The following is a 21469-nucleotide window of genomic DNA, read 5'->3' on the forward strand; positions in this document are numbered from 1 at the left end:
TCACCATCAACATTGCGTGCAGCAGCAACCACAGCCTCCCAGACACTGTTCAGAGAGGTGTACTGTTTTCCCTCCTTGTAAATCTCACATTTGATGATGGACCACAGGTTGTCAATGGGGTTCAGATCAGGTGAACAAGGAGGCCATGTCATTAGATTTCCTTCTTTTATACCCTTTCTTGCCAGCCACGCTGTGGAGTACTTGGACGCGTGTGATGGAGCATTGTCCTGCATGAAAATCATGTTTTTCTTGAAGGATGCAGACTTCTTCCTGTACCACTGCTTGAAGAAGGTGTCTTCCAGGAACTGGCAGTAGGACTGGGAGTTGAGCTTGACTCCATCCTCAACCCGAAAAGGCCCCACAAGCTCATCTTTGATGATACCAGCCCAAACCAGTACTCTACCTCCACCTTGCTGGCGTCTGAGTCGGACTGGAGCTCTCTGCCCTTTACCAATCCAGCCACGGGCCCATCCATCTGGCCCATCAAGACTCACTCTCATTTCATCAGTCCATAAAACCTTAGAAAAATCAGTCTTGAGATATTTCTTGGCCCAGTCTTGACGTTTCAGCTTGTGTGTCTTGTTCAGTGGTGGTCGTCTTTCAGCCTTTCTTACCTTGGCCATGTCTCTGAGTATTGCACACCTTGTGCTTTTGGGCACTCCAGTGATGTTGCAGCTCTGAAATATGGCCAAACTGGTGGCAAGTGGCATCGTGGCAGCTGCACGCTTGACTTTTCTCAGTTCATGGGCAGTTATTTTGCGTCTTGGTTTTTCCACACGCTTCTTGCGACCCTGTTGACTATTTTGAATGAAACGCTTGATTGTTCGATGATCACGCTTCAGAAGCTTTGCAATTTTAAGAGTGCTGCATCCCTCTGCAAGATATCTCACTATTTTTGACTTTTCTGAGCCTGTCAAGTCCTTCTTTTGACCCATTTTGCCAAAGGAAAGGAAGTTGCCTAATAATTATGCACACCTGATATAGGGTGTTGATGTCATTAGACCACACCCCTTCTCATTACAGAGATGCACATCACCTAATATGCTTAATTGGTAGTAGGCTTTCAAGCCTATACAGCTTGGAGTAAGACAACATGCTTAAAGAGGATGATGTGGTCAAAATACTCATTTGCCTAATAATTCTGCACTCCCTGTATACATAAAAAATGTCTAATACCAGCCAGCCAACTTATTCTTATAGCTTTGGGTGGCAAGTGTTAGCCGTTTTAAAGTGTATGGCATTATTAAACAACTGTTGTTGTGTCCATTACAAAATTAGACAAGCAGCGCCATATGGCTGGCCCTCATAAGTCTCGGTGTTGATGATTAAGTGCCCCTGCTGAGCTCCTGAAACCACCGGCTCAAATTAAGCTCTGAAGGATGCCCATATTTACAGGCAAGGCGCCCCTCTGCCAGCTTGGCCCATCCTTCTGCCAGTTTAGCTGGACCTTGACTCCCTGGAGGGTTTCTTTCTGAGCTTGAAGGCCCTCATGTTTGTTGTCCAACAAGGAGAGATGAACTGAGGTCGGGTCAGTCCCAAGTACCAGGCATCAGGCGTTTTGGGAAGCTTGAAGGTTGGAGGCCACTTTGTTACTGGGGGCCGGTTTTGTAGCAGTTTTAAAAGCAAATAGTTCCTTGTATAGCCAACAGTTTTCAGGCAGATATAAAAGTGCCAGGATAACTCTGGTGGCTGATGTACCTGCTGGAGAGAGATGGGTTTTGACTAGTGCCAGTTTTGGCTCATCTAAGGTAGCGCAGAGGGTTAATACGCCTGCTGCATAGAAGTGTACTATGCAGATCACAGAACTGTATTTTATGTGCATATCTCGGTGGGATACTGGTTTTGTCACAGAGCTCCCTTTGTAACTGTGTAATTCTTAAGTCATACCCACCTAGCAAAGTGAGCTATGAACTGCCATCAAAGAGCTGCATGCAAACCGCATGGCACAGGTTAGAAAGTTATGTTTCCCAGTTTTTCACTATCCTAATCTTGCTTTAAAAAAAAGGGTTTGTTTGGGTGTAAATAAATTGTTATTAGTAAAGTCAACCCTAACCACTGTTGCATTCTAAATTTTGAGTTTATGGCTCCCCACACCAAGCACTCTTAAAAACGCCTAGCAGTATGGAGGACATGTGAATCCTACACCCTGGAGTCCCCTTTGTCTTGGGTAACATTTTCTATACACTGATTTACACATGTATGATTCATTGTCTCTGTATGTGTGTGTGATGTTAAGTGCTCCAGCACCCTACGCTGTTAATAGAGGCGCTATGAGACAAATGAAATACATGTGAGAGAGGGGCTAGGGAGAGATGAGAGGTGCTATTAGCGGGCGACGGTGAGGGAATCATTGAAGAACCCCAATAAAGATTGCCGTATCCTGGTGCTCTGTAAGGTCATCATTTACTATGCTTTAAAAACGAATCCAATTGGATTTGTAATGAAATTTGTGATGTAGAATGCACCATTTTTGCTACTTTTCCAAATTGTCTTGGGGGGGGGGGTCTTTTTACCCCACAAGCCACACCGTAGTGGTCAGGCTCACTCGCTAAGCGCCCTGTGGGGGCTGATCTGACAATTTGCCAGGGCTGCTTGGGGTTCCCAGTCCGCCCCAGTCAGTCGTGTGTCGGGCCTCTTGGCGCTGCCTTTTTTCCAGCATCACCGGTGGAAACCGGACATGTGCTTCTCTCTGATCACACCACCACTGTCTGAAAAAGTAAAGCCCATCCACAGCAGAGTATGTTCTTTGCAATTTTCCCCAATTTTTTGGTGTTGCTGTGTGTAAAGACCCGATCTCCTATTGTGTGTGGAGTTTTACTTTGGCAAGGAGTCTTTCTTTGTGCAGTTTGTCTGCACCGTTTAGCTATGTGGGTCTCTTATGTAGGTCATACTCCCGCCTCCTATACCACTCCTTTGTGTCTATTTTCGGTTGTATTGTAGTATTTCTTGTGTGTATGTTCTCTTGGTTGTGTAGTGTTTTTAGTGTAGAGTTTCACTTTATTCCATTTTGATTAGATGTGGAGTTTCTCTATGTTCTCTCGTCTTCCCCTTAGGTAGTTTGACTTTGGTGGTGTTTGTGTACTTAGTTTAGCTCTGGTGTCAAGCATGTGTACAGGAAACGTTTTACAACTGTGGTGTTAGCGGTGGCGTGTCCCACTTTGCTACTGTTTCCCTTGTTGTAGTTACACTGTGTTCTGTAGTCTTCTGGGTGGAGTTGTGCCATGTTCTGTTGTGTTTTAGGTGTTGGGTCCTATGCTGTTTTTCTTAGTTCATTTGTTTCCAGTTCTAGTGTTCTATATAACACTGGACCCAAAATTCTTAAAGCTAAAGTAGAGTTTTACAACCCGTCGCGCGATCTGAGGTCACAAAACCTAGCTCGTGCGCGGATACCAAGAGTTGGAGCTGGTGGCCGCGCGTTCTCACCTCTGGCAGCGGCCACTGGAACACTTCACCCTAGATCTTTGCCTTAACTTACCCACAATCATCTCTGGTTTAGAAAAAACTAAAAACATGTTTTTTGAGCAGTTAATGGATTTTCAACAGTTAATCATAAATCTCATTCCAGGGCTCCCAGTTGGTAGGATAGAGCGCTTTTTAGCGACGTGATAGCCCTTGGGGATGAATGCGTGCACTCTGTAAATACAGTATATAAATTAGTTTTTTTGGCCAAGTTTCTGTTTTTTTCATCATCCTGTGTTGTACTCTAGATCCCCTTAAGTCTCAAAGGCCTGCGTCTTATAGTGCCTAATTTTGCTGGCCAAATCCAATTGTAATTTACTTTTGTTGATCTGTCCTCAAGTACTCAGAATAATTAGCTTAAGGTGCAGGTACTGCAAACCTGACTCCCTTTACTGCATCCCTGAGAAACGTGGCCGTGTTTCCAGTATCTCACTTCTTGGCTGACTCCTACTTGTCGTGTTAGAAGGTGCTACCCCAGCTGCAGTAAATTGGCAGGTTTCCTCAGTGCTTCATTTGTAAATAAAAAAGTGCCGGTGCCCAAAGCCCTCCTTTTAAACATGCAGCTGCTGCAATTAAATGTGCGAGCATGGAATACTGAGGCAGCACAATCCTTAAACCATCTCAGGCCTCTTTAATCCATTTACGGCCACTCCCTGCCCCTTAAGCTCACTCTTGCAGCTTTCTCCCATTGTGACGCCTTTTCATTTTTCTCTTCCTCCGTCTTTCCTGTATGTGTCTTTTGATTGCAGTAAATGCTTGAGGCAGGAAAATAAGTTCCGGCCCTCAAAAATAAGTGCCGGTGCTCAGCACCGGAAACAACAAGCACAAATTAAGCAGGTTTCCTTCAATTAAAAACACAAGATCTTCCAACTTCTTAGAGGTGAGAATATCTGCAGTGCTCGCTTCCAGTGGAGGTTCGCTGAAAATGTTGGCAAACTTGACGCCTTTTCTCCTGAAGTGGGCACACCTTGGCAGGGAATGAACTTGTAGAAGCAGGAACATTTTTGGTCTTTCCCCTCACGCCTTCACCCCCTGCCTCTGCTCTGGAACTAGATAAAGTTATTGTGAACTGAGGTACTGTTCAGGGACGCAGCTCGGTCAGTAAGATTAGGGGGTTGTAAGCTTCAGACTTTCAAACAATTACACTGGCATGTAATGTTAAAATACATTACACAACAAGCAGGACGCATGAGAGGGAATTAAGGGGCAGTGGAAAGGGAGAGGATTGCAGACTGGTACTAAGTGACAGAAAATATTATATAAAATAACCAACATTTTCGAGGACTTTAAAAAAACAGAGAGCGGGAGAGAGTGTGTCCGTTTTTTTCCCCGGGCATGTAAAAATTCCTGATGAAGTCCACAGACACCTCATTATACCAGACTGAAAGCACCTGTACCCAACTATTTACCAGAAAATACATTTATTAATGGGGTGTAACATATCTACCCCCCTGACCCCCGAAGCTCCACCCTTGGAACTGTTCTCAAGTTGGGTGATCAATGCTTGGCGAGAAGAACGACTCATCCATACATACTATCCTTGGGAGTCATTGCACCCAGGTCTGCAGATCAATGACCCTTCAGTACCATGGGTTGGGTTCTTCAAACCTAAATGGATATTCAGCTGAATATCTTTATGGATCAGTCGCTTGTTGAGTTATTGATGTCTCTTTATACTGTCAGTTCTCTGTTGTCCAACAGTCCACACTGGGACCCAACACCAGTGCGCGTTTTAGTCATCACAAGACGTGGCAGCAGTTTGGTGACTAGGGTTAATCTAGTCAGCGCCCCAATCAGTACTGTATCAAACCCTGAATATATGGGGGTACCCCTCCCCATGCCCTCTTGCCCCAAGCAAAGCTCAGTACAGAAAGGCGCTTCCAGTCACATCTCTTCTGTGGTTTAGTGTTAGTCACTTGTGCACATGAAGGAAGATTAAAAATCTTCAGCATTTCTAGTGAGTAGTAAATTGCTGTGTAATCGCGACAAGTGTCATTTTCATAAATGTCCTTATTTCATCGCAAACTGTACAGGAAGCTTGAATTGACTACAGCGTGATCTTATTGAAATATTTCACTAAAGGTCGAAGTACATCGTAGGCGGGCCTTACTTTTGGCTTTTTAAGTTGTGAAGTGCTTTAAAACAAATAAATTGAAAATATCCACCATCCATCTTTATTACAATTATGTCCACACCTCCTTGTCAACGTCCTGGCTCTTTTATTGGGACAGTTTAAGCTAATGACTGGCATTTTTTAATAAATACACATATCCTTAACAAGAGGTTCCTACAATTTATTTTGAGCAGTTCATTTAAAGAGCCCTCTAAAGTAACTCCGGATTTCAATCCTGGAGTATTTGATCCGCCCCTTCACATCTTTCTGGCTTGACGGTGGCTCCCAGTGGCTGGGCTTGGGTTGGTCCGCATCTTTCCTACTTTAAACTGGAATTAGCAGTTCCCACACCTGACGTAAGGCCACAGTCACCTGCACACAGACTGATGAACAGACTCATGATGTATATGGGGAGGGTTTGTGATGCGTCCTTTGCGCTCGCAGAAAGTCGGCGAGTAATTGAAAACTGTATAAAAAAAGAGAGACTTGGGGCCTGTTCGTCTCCCTCCCCTCAGCCATTACTGGTTCTCATACAACACCATTTATGGCAACTGCCACCTGAGGTTTTATAGGTGGGTAGACTTCAGAGAAGGGTTTCATTGGCTGATTGTGCTCAGGCGTTGCCTCTGGAAAGCCCAATAGACGTATCTATTCATAATTCTGGAGAGAGGAATATTTCGCCTTTTGAAATGTCACTTACATGCACCAGAATGTTCTTGAGGGCACAAAAGTGCTGTGTGGCCATGAAACTTCTCTGATCTGGCTGAAGGAAAGGACGCACACTGATGGAGCCTGGTTACCTCATTCGTAGGGTTTGGCATCGGAAAACACCTTTGAGTTTACTAAACTTTTATGTATATTATACTTTTAGGGGCTTTCAGCCAGCCTGCTTCATCCATTGGTTTCTTATTGAGTCATTCTCATTTTTATCCTGCCCACTTCAACCTGGGAGTATGTAGTTTGTCTCTTACCTTCTATCTATTCTGTGGCATATTTGTTTTATGTTGTGTTTCTTTCTGTCCTAAAATATTCCCACTATTATTCTGTTCACTGTGTGAACTTTGAATCTGTTATGCACTGGTATATACTGTACCATGGTGCTTTTCATCTTGGGGAGTATTTCAGTTTGTCTGTTGCTTAAATGTTGGTGTGTCTGTGTTTCACTCTGTTTGACAGTGCCTGAGCTATTCTATTAAACCTGTGTACAGTTTTCCTCTGTACCTAGGTGTGTGGACTCTGTGGTTTGTGGACAGGCAGGTGTACCACTTTTCACTGCCATGTTGTTTTGTACTGTTAATACACACACAATGATTTTGTTATATTTGTTTTTTGTTCGTGTTCTTTTCTATGTTCAGTACTGTTGTGGCTGTTTCTTTGGTGTGTGTGTGTGTGTGTGTGTGTGGCCTGGAGGATTATTCATTTTGTCTTTGGTAATTGAGGGCTATTTATCCGTGTGTGGGAGTGAGCTGTTCATCTGGTCTGTGGTGTGTGTTAGCTTTTTGTTTGAACTGTTGTGTTTGGTTACTTTGTCATTGTGTAATGCTTCTTTGTATGTTTTTTCTCTGTGTTTTCTCCTTTGATTTTTTTCTGTTCGGATTTTCTTCTTTCTGTGTCATTTCTCGTAGCTCTGCTGTGTGTTTTTGGTTGTTTCGTCTGTGTGTGTGTGTTAGTGTGTAGCCACTCTTGTGCAGTTGGTGTGTACACACACAGACACCGTCAGGCTATTCAGCTTCGGTAATGGCGTTCCTGTGAGGCGCCCCCCCCCCCCCCCCCAGCGTGGGAGATGCCAGGTTGGAGGGGGCAAATGAGCGGAACAGAACACTTAGGGTGTGTTTTCATGCCTGGGCGGAGAGGATTTAGGGGGCGCTTTTATGTCTCCCCTCAGGTGCCAGGGCTCCCGCACGCCTTGTAACTTACGGCATAATTGGTAATGCTGCAGTTTCTTCCCCGTTGCTCACGGATTTTTAATTTCTGAAGGCTCAGGCTGTGATTTCCCCGCCACGCCGTGTATTTATAGCGCCTACGTGCCAGACTTTTGTTTTATGCGCGTTGCGCGGTGACAGCTTTGTGTACCCGGACTTCGGGTGATGCCAGCCCCTATATCGGGGATATGGGGTGCAATGGCGGCGGAGAAGCTACGGAACCGAAAGCATCCCTCAACAGTGCCTGCACCTTGAGACAAAGTGGAGATTTGAGGTGACCACTTACTAATGGTTTTGGCTTGGTGTATTAGTGCCATATGGATTTGGAACACGGTGCTGGGTCCTATAGACTTCACAGTGACAACTTGAAACCAATAACCAGGCAAGAGACACAACTGGCCTTTCTTCCTGGCGTCCAGTGTGTGTCCAGACACCCCTGTGCCAACAACTGAATCCAGAAGTAGGCATTTCCAGTTGGCCACCTTCAGTCTGGCTTGACTGTGGCCTACAAGGAAATCTGGGGACGTCGCAGTGGGTTAGTGAATTTCAAACACCAGTCGGTCAGTCACCCTAAACTGATGAACAGAAAGCAACGCGGCGTAGCCCCGCCCAAGCCTTTTCTCGGTTGTAAGACCTAGAGACCCGCTAACCACACATCCAGGGTATCCCTCGCATTCCTTCCTCTACGTGTGTACGAGTGCCCTCCATCTTGGTGTAATACCACTTAACCAGTAACAACTGGTTTCTAGCGATTGTGTTTGTCGTGTGTCCATCATCCATTGCCTAAGATGCTGACCTTACAACCTGGAGACCTGGTTTCTTATCCCACCTTCATGTATCTCCTACTCGGAATGTGCTGTGCATTGTGAAAATGTTAGCCTTATCATTTAGGGTTCTGTAATGTGGCCTCATCTGTTACATGCACATGCCCTGCAAAGGTCCATAATATATTACTTTGTGTCCGGCGGTTGCGGCCAACACAAACTAAAAGTGGAGGGAGGCACAGGGGAGCGCGGGAGGGTTTAAGAGAAAAAAATTTTTTTTAGCTGGTGCTGCCAGACGCCTTGCGCTCCTCTTGTTCCTGTTCCCAGCAGTACCTGGGACAGCATCAGATACTCACCTGTGCAATTACTGCGCTGCTCTCATGCTAATAGCGAGCATGTGCGCAGTGCGGGGATTGGCCTGAGTGGCCTGGGTTACTGCTCGCTCAGTCACAGGGAGTCTATGCTGTTTCTCCACCCTGGCTGTGCAACACAGCTGGGTTGGAGAAACCTAACTGCGCATGTTTGTTTGGGTGACCTAGAAGGGCTGGCCAAACTGATGTGCGCACTTAAGTGCACACCATGTGACTGACTTCACCTTAGCACCCCCGTGCTATCAGTGGCAGAATGTGCGCTGCGTCTCAGTAGCCCGGATACCCCCCTACCCCTGCTGCCTCTCAGTAGCCCGAATACGCCAACCCCTGCTGCGTCTCGGTAGCCCGGATACCCCCCTACCCCTGCTGTGTCTCGGTAGCCCGGATACCCCCCTACCCCTGCTGCGTCTCGGTAGCCCGGATACCCCCCTACCCCTGCTGCGTCTCGGTAGCCCGGATACCCCTCTACCCCTGCTGCGTCTCGGTAGCCCGGATACCCCCCTACCCATGCTGCGTCTCGGTAGCCCGGATACCGTCTACCCCTGCTGCGTCTCAGTAGCCCGGATACCCTCTACCCCTGCCTCGTCTCGGTAGCCCAGATACCCCCCTACCCCTGCTGCGTCTCGGTAGCCCGGATACCCTCTACCCCTGCTGCGTCTCGGTATCCCGGATACCCCCCTACCCATGCTGCGTCTCGGTAGCCCGGATACCCCCCTACCCCTGCTGCGTCTCAGTAGCCCAGATACCCTCTACCCCTGCTGCGTCTCGGTAGCCCAGATACCCCCCTACCCCTGCTGCGTCTCGGTAGCCCGGATACCCCCCTACCCCTGCTGCGTCTCGGTAGCCCGGATACCCCCCTATCCCTGCTGCATCTCGGTAGCCCGGATACCACCCTACCCCTGCTGCGTCTCGGTAGCCCGGATACCCCCCTACCCATGCTGCTTCTCGGTAGCCCGGATACCGTCTACCCCTGCTGCGTCTCAGTAGCCCGGATACCCTCTACCCCTGCCTCGTCTCGGTAGCCCAGATACCCCCCTACCCATGCTGCATCTCGGTAGCCCGGATACCCTCTACCCCTGCTGCGTCTCAATAGCCCGGATACCCTCTACCCCTGCTGCGTCTCAGTAGCCCGGATACCCCCCTACCCATGCTGCGTCTCGGTAGCCCAGATACCCCCCTACCCCTGCTGCGTCTCGGTAGCCCGGATCCCCCCCTACCCCTGCTGCGTCTCGGTAGCCCGGATACCCCCCTATCCCTGCTGCGTCTCGGTAGCCCGGATACCACCCTACCCCTGCTGCGTCTCGGTAGCCCGGATACCCCCCTACCCATGCTGCGTCTCGGTAGCCCGGATACCGTCTACCCCTGCTGCGTCTCAGTAGCCCGGATACCCTCTACCCCTGCCTCGTCTCGGTAGCCCAGATACCCCCCTACCCCTGCTGCGTCTCGGTAGCCCAGATACCCCCCTACCCATGCTGCGTCTCGGTAGCCCGGATACCCTCTACCCCTGCTGCGTCTCAGCCCGGATACCCCCCTACCCATGCTGCGTCTCGGTAGCCCAGATACCCCCCTACCCTGCTGCGTCTCAGTAGCCCGAGCACTCAGTCTGACTCGGCCTCTTCGAGGGAGACGCAGTTTCACTTCATTAAAATGCGCTCAACTCCTCCACACAATCTACATCTTTTCAGGAGGTAATTTTTCATTATCCGGAATGCACAACTGCATCAGAGTCGCAGCAATTCATCCACTTCCGTTTAGAGAAGGCAGAAAAGATTGTTTTGTGTTGCTAACAAGTCGAGTTTTCATCCGGTGGGGTCTGGAGGCGGGAGCGGAGGAGACAGTTTGTACTTGTGGAGTGAATCTGAAAGAGCAGAGCGGTGTTTCTCGAAGGATGCGCAGAGAGAGCTAAATCTGTGCTGTGATTGGTGGATTCCCGACATTGCAGGGTCATGCGGGTTATGTGTGACCTCCTGTCGTCATCACAGGAGTTTTTAAAGATATTGTTAGATAGGTGGCAGGTGAAGCAGGTAAGCAGGTGGCCAACACTTGGTGCTGCCTGTCTTAAACCAGGCCTCACCTGAAGCTCTAACCGTCACATGCCCTTCCCAGAGGCTGTAACCGCCACCTTCCCTTACCCTAGGCTGTAACCGTCACCTGCCCTTACCGGAGGCTGTAACCGTCACCTGCCCTTACCGGAGGCTGTAACCGTCACCTGCCCTTACCGGAGGCTGTACCCGTCACCTGCCCTTACTGGAGGCTGTACCCGTCACCTGCCCTTACTGGAGGCTGTAACCGTCACCTGCCCTTACTGGAGGCTGTAACCGTCACCTCCCCTTACTGGAGGCTGTAACCGTCACCTCCCCTTACTGGAGGCTGTAACCGTCACCTCCCCTTACTGGAGGCTGTAACCGTCACCTGCCCTTACTGGAGGCTGTAACCGTCACCTGCCCTTACCAGAGGCTGTAACCGTCACCTGCCCTTACCCTAGAGTCTAACCGTCACCTGCCCTTCCCAGAGGCTGTAACCACCACCTTCCCTTACCCTAGGCTCTAACCGTCACCTGCCCTTACCTGAAGCTCTAACCGTCACCTGCCCTTACCAGAGGCTGTAACCGCCACCTTCCCTTACCCTAGGCTGTAACCGTCACCTGCCCTTACCGGAGGCTGTAACCGTCACCTGCCCTTACCGGAGGCGTTACCCTAGGCTGTAACCGGCACCTGCCCTTACCAAAGGCTGTGACTGTCACCTCTCCTTACCTGAGGCTGTAACTGTCACCTGTCTTTACTGGAGGCTGTGACTGGCTTCTGCCCTCACTTGAGACTATAACCAACACTGCACTTGCCTGAGTCTATAACCAGCACCTGCCCTTACCCGAGGCTAAAACTGGCGCCGGTTCTTACCTGAGTCTAAAACCGGCACCGGTTCTTACTGAGATTAAAACCGGCACCAGTTTTTGCCTCAGGCTATAACTGGCACCTGTTCTCCTGTTCTTACCTGAGGGTAAAACTGACACCTGCACCTACCTGAGGCTATAAGTGGCACCTGTTCTTACCTGAGGTTGTAACTGGCACATGCCCATACCTGAGGCTATAATTAGCACCTGCCCTCACCCAGTGGTGCAGGAACAATTTTCTGAGTGGGGGTGCTGCTGTTAGTGGTATATCACTGAAGTCGGGAGTGTGAAAAATCCAAGCGTGTCAAAAAATCAAGTGTAGGACACGTGCCATGGGATTCAGCAGGGGAGTGGTAGGGTCAGGTATCCAGCTGGCGGTGCGTTTTGGAGCGCTGGTGTGGTAGCACACAGTCATTTACAGGCAGTTTATTTCCCGTTGAAATCGCCTCTAACTTTGCATACACATGCAGTTTTACTGGTAATACTATATAGCACAAAAAAAGATAATGTGTAGAAATCAAGTTTCCGCAAATATTTAAAATGTGCGCATTACCAAGTAAAGCGTCTTGATTTATTTTGATCTTATCAAAATGTTTTGTCTGCATCACTCTTCAAAATTAGAAAAAATGTACTTCATTTTTGCTGTCCTAATTGCTCATATAATTTGAAATATGCACATAGTTCATTTGGTATTTAAATGTTGTGTGTCAGATAAGAACTGATGTCATGCAGCAGTTCCCCTCACTTTCTGTACCACAGGAGGATTTTACAAAATCCTCTGTTTGCTGTCATAGAAACTAAAGTACACACCAGTTTCCAGATAAGCAGCAGTTTGTCGGGAGACATAGCCTGACATATGACCTTTGTCTTTGTACATGCAACATATGTGACGAGATAAAGACAGAATTTAAAGGCATTTTTATTGCTCGTTCACCTTCTGAACTCCAGCATTGTTATTTTTGGGGGTGCTGCAGCACCCTCCTGCACCCCGACTACCAGCACCTATATCTTTACCTGATGCTGTTGCCAGCATCTGCCCTTACCTGGGGCTATTTCCGGGATGTGCCCTTACCTGTGGGTATAACTGCCACCTGCCCTTACCCGAGACTGTGGCACACACCAGCTCTTTCCTGAGGCAGTGCCAGCACATGAAAGCACTTCAGGCAATGCCAACATCCACCCTCACTTAAGGCAGTGCAGGCACCTAACCTCACCTGAGGCAATGCTGGCACCAGCCCTTCCCTGAGGCAATGCCAGCACCCCTCCCTCTCACCTGAGCCATTGCTGACACCCCTCCCATTCACCTGAGACTATGCTGGCACACACCTGATGAGGCCATGCCCAGTGGCATCACATTAGCCCCAGCTGTGCAGGAGGCTTACAAGCTCCAGGGGCCCCCTCAGCACAGTACACAGTCAAAATATCGTAGAACTCCCGTTGTAGTAAGGAGAGACTACTGGATTTAGGGTGGCAGCACCACCAAGCGCGGTGGTCTGGGTCTGATCTCACACTGTGTGACATCTGTCGGCCTTACCTTTCCGGCTAGCTAGCAGCACCTCACCAGTACCAGAGGTAAAGATGATTTGCGGCAGCCTATGGCATGACACTGAGACTCCTCAGGGAAGCTGAGGTAGAAGAGATCGTACCCCTTTCTCTCAGTTATACAAGTCACATACATGCAAAGACAAACCTGAAGCAGAATCTTGGTTCAATAGGTTTTATTGAAGCCACTGCGTTCTATGTAAAAAGGCGTGAATTGTGATTATGAGGATAATGAAACACAACACTGTTACAGCGGTGACCAAGAAAGTTTAGCACAGGAAGAGTCCCACCATATTGTTACAATAGTGTATCTAATATCTCTACCTACGCTACTAAGTTTTTACATGAGAGCAAATAGCAGTGGTACCACTAATCTGCCCATCTGGTCCCGGGAAAGAAGCCAACTCCCCATACCTGTGTTAGATGTAAAGAAGAGGTCTCTTGGTCTGCTGGAAATGCTCCCACATAGCGGAAGAGGAAGCGTGAGTTTCAGCAGAGACTGCAACAACGTGCAGCGTGAGATGGCAAGCTGGCTGGAATGTCCCCTCTAAGGTGGTGGGGGCAGCATGCTGTTTTATAATAAAATATGGGGGTGTTCAGAGAACTGCTCTGACGTGACGTCACATATTTTTCAGTATAGGGTAGATTGTGTACTCTCTGGACCGGCAATACCCAGTAAACTATTGTGTGCAGCCTTGCAGTGAGCACAGGATGAAATATTGTGCAAAGAAATTAATAACAAATTCTGCATGGAAGGGCAAATAATAAAAATAACACAACATTGCCACTAAAATGAAGCCTTGCTAAAATAATAAGGAATAAAATGGCAAGTGACTAGGTGAGAGGGTGCAGGCCTTGGACCCAAGCTAAGATAAAGGTGTCTACATAAACGCTAAAATAACCTCACCACAAAATTACACCGGATTTTTTGGCGGTAGGGCAAAATGGTAGGTTGGAGTCCAGGGGAGGCCCTCTATGTACTTTGCAGGGGGACCCCCTCAGATTTCGTTACGCCACTGGCCACCGGCACCCCTCCCTCTCACCTGAGGACAGGCCAGCACCGCTTACCTGAGGCCGTGCGGACTCCTACCCTTACCTGAAGCAATACCGCCACCTGCATTCACCAGAACAAAGGCAGCCATTAGACTCCCATGTTCACTCCACCTTTCCTGTACCCTTGACTTACTTTCCACTGCCTGCGAGAGGTTCCTTACTGCTGTCGGCCCTTCGCTCCCCAGCCCCGGAGAACACTCGACGATGACCGGGTTCCATTTTAGGACTCTGAGCACATGTAAAACAACAGCATCTCTTGTGTTGAGATCCGGGGACATAATGTGGGGCTGTGTTTCTTCTCGCCCCACCCTTACTTCAACCACCTTTAATCCATAGCCTTTTCTACACCATAACCTAGCTAGCACCACCATTACTTTCCCATCCCTTTACTTTCGCCTTGTCCCACCTTTACGTTGCCCAGTAATTCCTAGCATTAAAATTATCCTTACTTCGCCCCTAGCGTTTATTTTATTTCTTCTGAGGTAGTAGACCTTAGTTCTATCAGTTTATTGAATTATATGTATTTAAACTCAAATAGTAACCTTATTTATGTCGTAGCGCGTACTAAACACCAAAATAATTCCATTTAAACTGTGTAAATTAACACTCACATCGCATTGAATTAATTTGTGCTCGAATCCTAAGCTGCATTAATGTAGAATACTTATAAAATGTGTTTTGTTGTTAAACAGCGTTTGCTAAAACACCTCTAATTCAAAAGCCTTCATTTTAATTCACTTCAATTATGCTAATAGATATTCTAACACAAGCCCCAAACCATAGCAAACTGAAGGAATTTGTTTAATTTTTAGTTCATTTCAATACAGCCTTAACCCAACTATTAAAGAAACAAACCTACTTTATTTTAGATGTGTTTTAAAATATTTGTTAGTGATGTTCTTACAGTCCTAAAGTTAGGAAATACATATCTCAAATGTGTTTTTTTCTGATTCTTTTAGCACACTGACATTTTTGGTCAGTAAATGCACATATAGTAAACTTGCTGACAGAGTGAGGGTATTAAATGTCAAAGCAGAGAAGGCAGTGTAAAGGGTGGGTGCTGTTTCTGCATGGCATCACAGACAGGGACCTTTTCAAGCACTGGTACATGTTTGGTTGCTCCGCCCTGCTGAGTGATGTTTCAGGCAGACAGTGGGAGCATACTCTGTGATTGGTTGAAGCCTCTGAGAGGAGAGGTGGGAATCCACATGCCTTACAAAAAACAAAGAACCTTCCACTCAGTAGGTTAAGGGTTGAATGCTTGGAAGCTGGTGCTGGTACCTTTGGACATTGTATGTGTGCCGAGGCCTTTGAAAATTGTATGTGTGCTGAGACCTTTATACATTGTATGTGTGCTGAGACCTTTATACGTTGTATGTGTGCCGAGACCTTTAGACATTGTGTGTGTGCCGAGACCTTTGAACATTGTGTGTGTGCCGAGACCTTTGAACATTGTGTGTGTGCCGAGACCTTTGAACATTGTGTGTGCCGAGACCTTTGAACACTGTGTGTGTGCCGAGACCTTTAGACATTGTATGTATGCTGAGACCTCTATACGTTGTATGTGTGCCGAGACCTTTAGACATTGTATGTGTGCCGAGACCTTTGAACATTGTATGTGTGCCGAGACCTGTGAACATTGTATGTGTGCCGAGACCTGTGAACATTGTATGTGTGCCGAGACCTGTGAACATTGTGTGTGTGCAGAGACCTGTGAACATTGTGTGTGTGCAGAGACCTGTGAACATTGTGTGTGTGCCGAGACCTGTGAACATTGTGTGTGCCGAGACCTGTGAACATTGTGTGTGTGCCGAGACCTGTGAACATTGTGTGTGTGCCGAGACCTGTGAACATTGTATGTGTACCAAGACCTTTGAACATTGTATGTGTACCGAGACCTTTGAACATTGTATGTGTGCCGAGACCTTTGAACATTGTATGTGTGCCGAGACCTTTAGACATTGTACGTGTGCTGACACCTTTAGACATTGTACGTATGCTGAGACCTTTAGACATTTTATGTGTGCCGAGACCTTTGAACATTGTATGTGTGCCGAGACCTTTGAACATTGTGTGTGTGCCGAGACCTTTGAACATTGTGTGTGTGCCGAGACCTTTGAACATTGTGTGTGTGCCGAGACCTTTGAACATTGTGTGTGTGCCGAGACCTTTGAACATTGTGTGTGCCGAGACCTTTGAACACTGTGTGTGTGCCGAGACCTTTAGACATTGTATGTATGCTGAGACCTCTATACGTTGTATGTGTGCCGAGACCTTTAGACATTGTATGTGTGCCGAGACCTTTGAACATTGTATGTGTGCCGAGACCTGTGAACATTGTATGTGTGCCGAGACCTGTGAACATTGTATGTGTGCCGAGACCTGTGAACATTGTGTGTGTGCCGAGACCTGTGAACATTGTGTGTGTGCAGAGACCTGTGAACATTGTGTGTGTGCCGAGACCTGTGAACATTGTGTGTGCCGAGACCTGTGAACATTGTGTGTGTGCCGAGACCTGTGAACATTGTGTGTGTGCCGAGACCTGTGAACATTGTATGTGTACCAAGACCTTTGAACATTGTATGTGTACCGAGACCTTTGAACATTGTATGTGTGCCGAGACCTTTGAACATTGTATGTGTGCCGAGACCTTTAGACATTGTACGTGTGCTGACACCTTTAGACATTGTACGTATGCTGAGACCTTTAGACATTTTATGTGTGCCGAGACCTTTGAACATTGTATGTGTGCCGAGACCTTTGAACATTGTGTGTGTGCCGAGACCTTTGAACATTGTGTGTGTGCCGAGACCTTTGAACATTGTGTGTGTGCCGAGACCTTTGAACATTGTGTGTGTGCCGAGACCTTTGAACATTGTGTGTGTGCCGAGACCTTTGAACATTGTGTGTGTGCCGAGACCTTTGAACATTGTGTGTGTGCCGAGACCTTTGAACATTGTGTGTGTGCCGAGACCTTTGAACATTGTGTGTGTGCCGAGACCTTTGAACATTATATGTGGCTGAGCAAGTGACAGGGATTGAAAAGAACATTCCTTATGAGATTGTGTCATCTGGGTGCTGTAGCCATTGGTTTGTTTCTACTCTCCTGTGAGTGCACCATCTTACTGTTTGCTTCTTGTGGCCTCTTGGTGCTGTATCTGTTGGTTTAGTTATCCTTCCCTCTTGGTGCTGTACCTCATGGTTTGTTTACTGTGACCTCTCAGTGCTATATCTTAAGGTTGGTTTATTGTGCCCACCATGACGCTTTCTACTATTAGTTAATTGTGTCTTCTCAGTGCTGTATCGTATGGTCTGTTTATTGTGCCCTCACTGTGCTGTATCTTATGGTTTGTTTGCTCTGCCCACGCGTTGCTGTATCTTATGGTTTATTCATTATGCTCCCTCAGTGCTGTCTTATGGTTGGTTCTTTGTGCCCTCTCTGTGCTGTATCCTATAGATAGTTTACTGTGCCCATAAAATGCTGTATCTTATGGTATGTTTGTGTGCCCTCTCTGTGCAATAATCTTATCATTTGTTTATTGTGCCCCCTCAGTGCTGTATCTTATGGTTTGTTCATTGTGCCCTCTCAGTGCTGTATCCTATAGATAGTTCACTGGCCCCTCAGTGCTGTATCTTATGGTTTATTGCAACCTCTCAGTGCTGTATCTAATGGTCTGTTCATCGTGCCCTCTCAGTGCTGCACCTCAAGGATTGTTCATTGTGCCCTCTGGTGCTGTATCTTATGGTCTGTTCATTGTGCCCTCAAGGTGCTGTATCCTATCGATAGTTTGTGCTTTCAGTGCTGTATCGAATGGTTTGTTCATTGAGCCCTCTCAATGCTGTATCCCATAGATAGTTTACTGTGCCCCTCAGTGCTGTATATAATGGTTTCCTCATTGTCCCCTATCGGTGCTATATCCTATAGTTTGTCCCCTTCAGTGCTGTATTTCATGGTTGGTTCGTTGTGCCCCTCAGTGCTGTATTTTATGGTGTGTTCATTGGTCCCCTCAGTGCTGTATCCTATAGATAGTTTGTGCTCCTCAGTGGCTTGTTCTTTGAGCCCTCTCAGTGATGTAGCCTATAGATAATTTACTGTGGCCCTCAGTGCTGTATCTCATGATTGGTTCATTGTGCCCCTCAGTGCTGTATCTCATGGTTGGTTCATTGTGCCCTCTCAGTGATGTAGCCTATAGATAATTTAATGTGGCCCTCAGTGATGTATCTCATGATTGGTTCATTGTGCCCATCAGTGCTGTATCTCATGGTTGGTTCATTGTGCCCTCTCAGTGATGTAGCCTATAGATAATTTACAGTGGCCCTCAGTGCTGTATCTCACGATTGGTTCATTGTGCCCCTCAGTGCTGTATCTCATGGTTGGTTCACTGTGCCCTCTCAGTGATGTAGCCTATAATTTACTGTGGCCCTCAGTGCTGTATCTCACGATTGGTTCATTGTGCCCCTCAGTGCTGTATCTCATGATTGGTTCATTGTGCCCCTCAGTGCTGTATCTCACGGTCCACCCCTTGTGTTCCACAGAAGAGCAGGTTCCACACGGGTTCCCCGCCATTGACATGGGCCCCCAGTTGAAGGTGGTGGAGAAGACGCGGACGGCCACCCTGCTCTGCGCTGCCAGCGGGAACCCGGATCCTGAGATCTCCTGGTTCAAGGACTTCCTGCCCGTGGACACCGCCACCAGCAGTGGGCGAATCAAGCAGCTGCGCTCAGGTAGGCGCCCCTTGGGCTTGCTGCCCACCCATCACTGTTGTGGGGAGGTTAGACTGAGTGAGAAGTTAGCACAACTATCTAAAGTCAGAGGCTGTGGTGTCTGTGGGTCAGTGACGTGTCAGCGGGGTCACTCAGCCAGCACCTTTAAGTGTCACCAGTGGTAAGCGAACCCCAGCGAATGATGATCTGCGCATTCCTCCACGCACCCTTGATCTTGAGACTGACCATGGGCTAACTGCACTCTTTAAAGGCTCTGGCATTTTGGGCAGACCCACCATGAATTACCAGCTCCCACGTTTTTCCTTAAATGTTGGGGCTCGCACAAAATGCCCTGCACTGAGCTGAAGTCTGCAAAGTTTCTATCTACTGTGTCAAGAAATCATGTCTGTCTTCCTGACCCCTTGCACTCACTCCAAGACCATCTTGGCACATATCAGCGCCTTGGGACCTGAGCTTTAACGTGTGGTTCACTGTACTTTTTTCCCAGGTCCCTAGCGCTTATCCTTATATTTAATGCACCCTACTTTCGCCAAGTGCAAACTTGTGCCCATCCTTGGGTTGTTGGCACCTTTCAATTTCTCCCTGTGTGCCCTGGAAACTATCTTCAAGTTTCATCTCCCTGCACTTTCTGCCATAGCTCCTAGAAGTCTACCTATGAGGGCAGGGCTCCCTGAACCTTCTGCCATGGCACCTTAGCGTCCATCCTTGAGAGCTTGGGCCACTGCACTTTCTCCCATGGCACTTTGCCTCCATCCTGAAGGGTATGGCGCCCACCCTTTCTCCCTTGGCACCTTGGTATACATATTTGAACACATGCCTGCGTGCACTTTCTTCCTCCCTAGAAACTATCTTTGTTTACAGCTCCCTGCACTTTCTCCAATGGCACCCATCCTTGTGGGCATGGCTCCCTGCACTTTCTCCAATGGAACCCATCCTTGTGGGCATGGCTCCCTGCACCTTCTCCCTTGGCACCCATCCTTGTGGGCATGACTCCCTGCACCTTCTCCCTTGGCACCCATCCTTGTGGGCATGGCTCCCTGCAACCTTCTCCCTTGGCACCCATCCTTGTGGGCATGGCTCCCTGCACCTTCTCCCTTGGCACCCATCCTTGTGTGCATGGCTCCCTGCACCTTCTTCCATGGCACCTTGGTGCCCATCCTTGAGGGCATGGCTCCCTGCACCTTCTCCCTTGGCACCCATCCTTGTGGGCATGGCTCCCTGCACCTTCTCCCTTGGCACCCATCCTTGTGGGCATGGCTCCTGGCTCCCTGCACCTTCCCCCTTGGCACCCTTCCTTGTGGGCATGGCTCCTTGCACCTTATCCCATGGCACCTTGGCGCCCATCCTTGAAGGCATGGCTCCCTGCACCTTCTCCCATGGCACCTTGTTGCCCATCCTTGAGGGCATGTCCCTCTGCACCTTCTCCCTTGGCACCCATCCTTGTGGGCATGGCTCCCTGCACCTTCTCCCTTGGCGCCCATCCTTGTGGGCATGGCTCCCTGCACTTTCTCCCTTGGCACCTTGGTATCCATCCTTGAGGGCATGACTCCCTGCACTTTCTCCCTTGGCACCTTGGTATCCATCCTTGAGGGCATGGCTCCCTGCACTTTCTCCCTTGGGGTCCATCCTTGAGGGCATGGCTCCCTGCACCTTCTCCCATGTCACCTTGGCGCCCATCCTTGAGGGCTTGGCTCCCTGCACTTTCTCCCATGGCACCTTGTTGCCCATCCTTGAGGGCATGTCCCTCTGCAACTTCTCCCTTGGCACCCATCCTTGTGGGCATGGCTCCCTGCACCTTCTCCCTTGGCGCCCATCCTTGTGGTGCATGGCTCCCTGCACTTTCTCCCTTGGCACCTTGGTATCCATCCTTGAGGGCATGACTCCCTGCACTTTCTCCCTTGGCACCTTGGTATCCATCCTTGAGGGCATGGCTCCCTGCACTTTCTCCCTTGGGGTCCATCCTTGAGGGCATGGCTCCCTGCACCTTCTCCCATGTCACCTTGGCGCCCATCCTTGAGGGCTTGGCTCCCTGCACTTTCTCCCTTGGCATCCGTCCTTGGGGGCATGGCTCCCTACACCTTTTCCCACCGCACCTTGGCGTCCATCCTCGAGGGCATGGCTCCCCGAACGTACTCCCTTGGCATCCATCCTTGAGGGCATGGCTCCCTGCACTTTCTCCAATGGCACCTCGTTGGAGGCCAGTCTCACTTTTAGACACCCTGGGGTTTATTCTAGGGCACATTTGAAGAGTCCTCAGCCCCAGACCCAGGTACCATCTTCAGGACACCCTAGCATCCGTTTTTTGAGTTTCTGACAGATTGCACTTTTTCCCGATGCACCTTTAAATCTCCAGCTGCTTCCAATGGGGCGTGTGCTTTAAGGGCCCCCTTGCACGTTGTCTCTCCATACAGGAAGTGGCAGCGACCTGCCCCCGCCCCCCCTGACGTCACCGACTGATAGTGCTGCTTGCATCAGAGCGCTCCCACCCCTCCCCCACCTGCGCACAGGAGCCGCCACTAATTGTTCACATAAATCTGCTGTTTGTGAATATTCCCTCGACCTCTCACTTATCCTCCACATAAACAGGGCCCGGGCTCGCGCGCTGGTGCTTGGCGGAATATCACGTCTCC

General features: G+C 48.7%; 1 protein-coding gene across 8 annotated transcripts in view; it reads left to right on the forward strand.

The window, feature by feature from the left end:
* The window catches only part of PTPRF (protein tyrosine phosphatase receptor type F), a 597274-nt gene that overhangs the window by 404817 nt on the left and 170988 nt on the right, over positions 1-21469 (forward strand). For all 8 annotated transcript variants that reach the window (XM_069227811.1, XM_069227807.1, XM_069227815.1 and 5 more), the window contains one exon: positions 18651-18839. In XM_069227811.1, coding sequence (XP_069083912.1) covers positions 18651-18839 — 189 coding nt within the window. The remainder of the gene's footprint in view (positions 1-18650; positions 18840-21469) is intronic.

This window comes from Pleurodeles waltl, chromosome 4_1 (assembly GCF_031143425.1).
Source record: "Pleurodeles waltl isolate 20211129_DDA chromosome 4_1, aPleWal1.hap1.20221129, whole genome shotgun sequence".
In the NCBI taxonomy this organism is placed as follows: Eukaryota; Metazoa; Chordata; class Amphibia; order Caudata; family Salamandridae; genus Pleurodeles; species Pleurodeles waltl.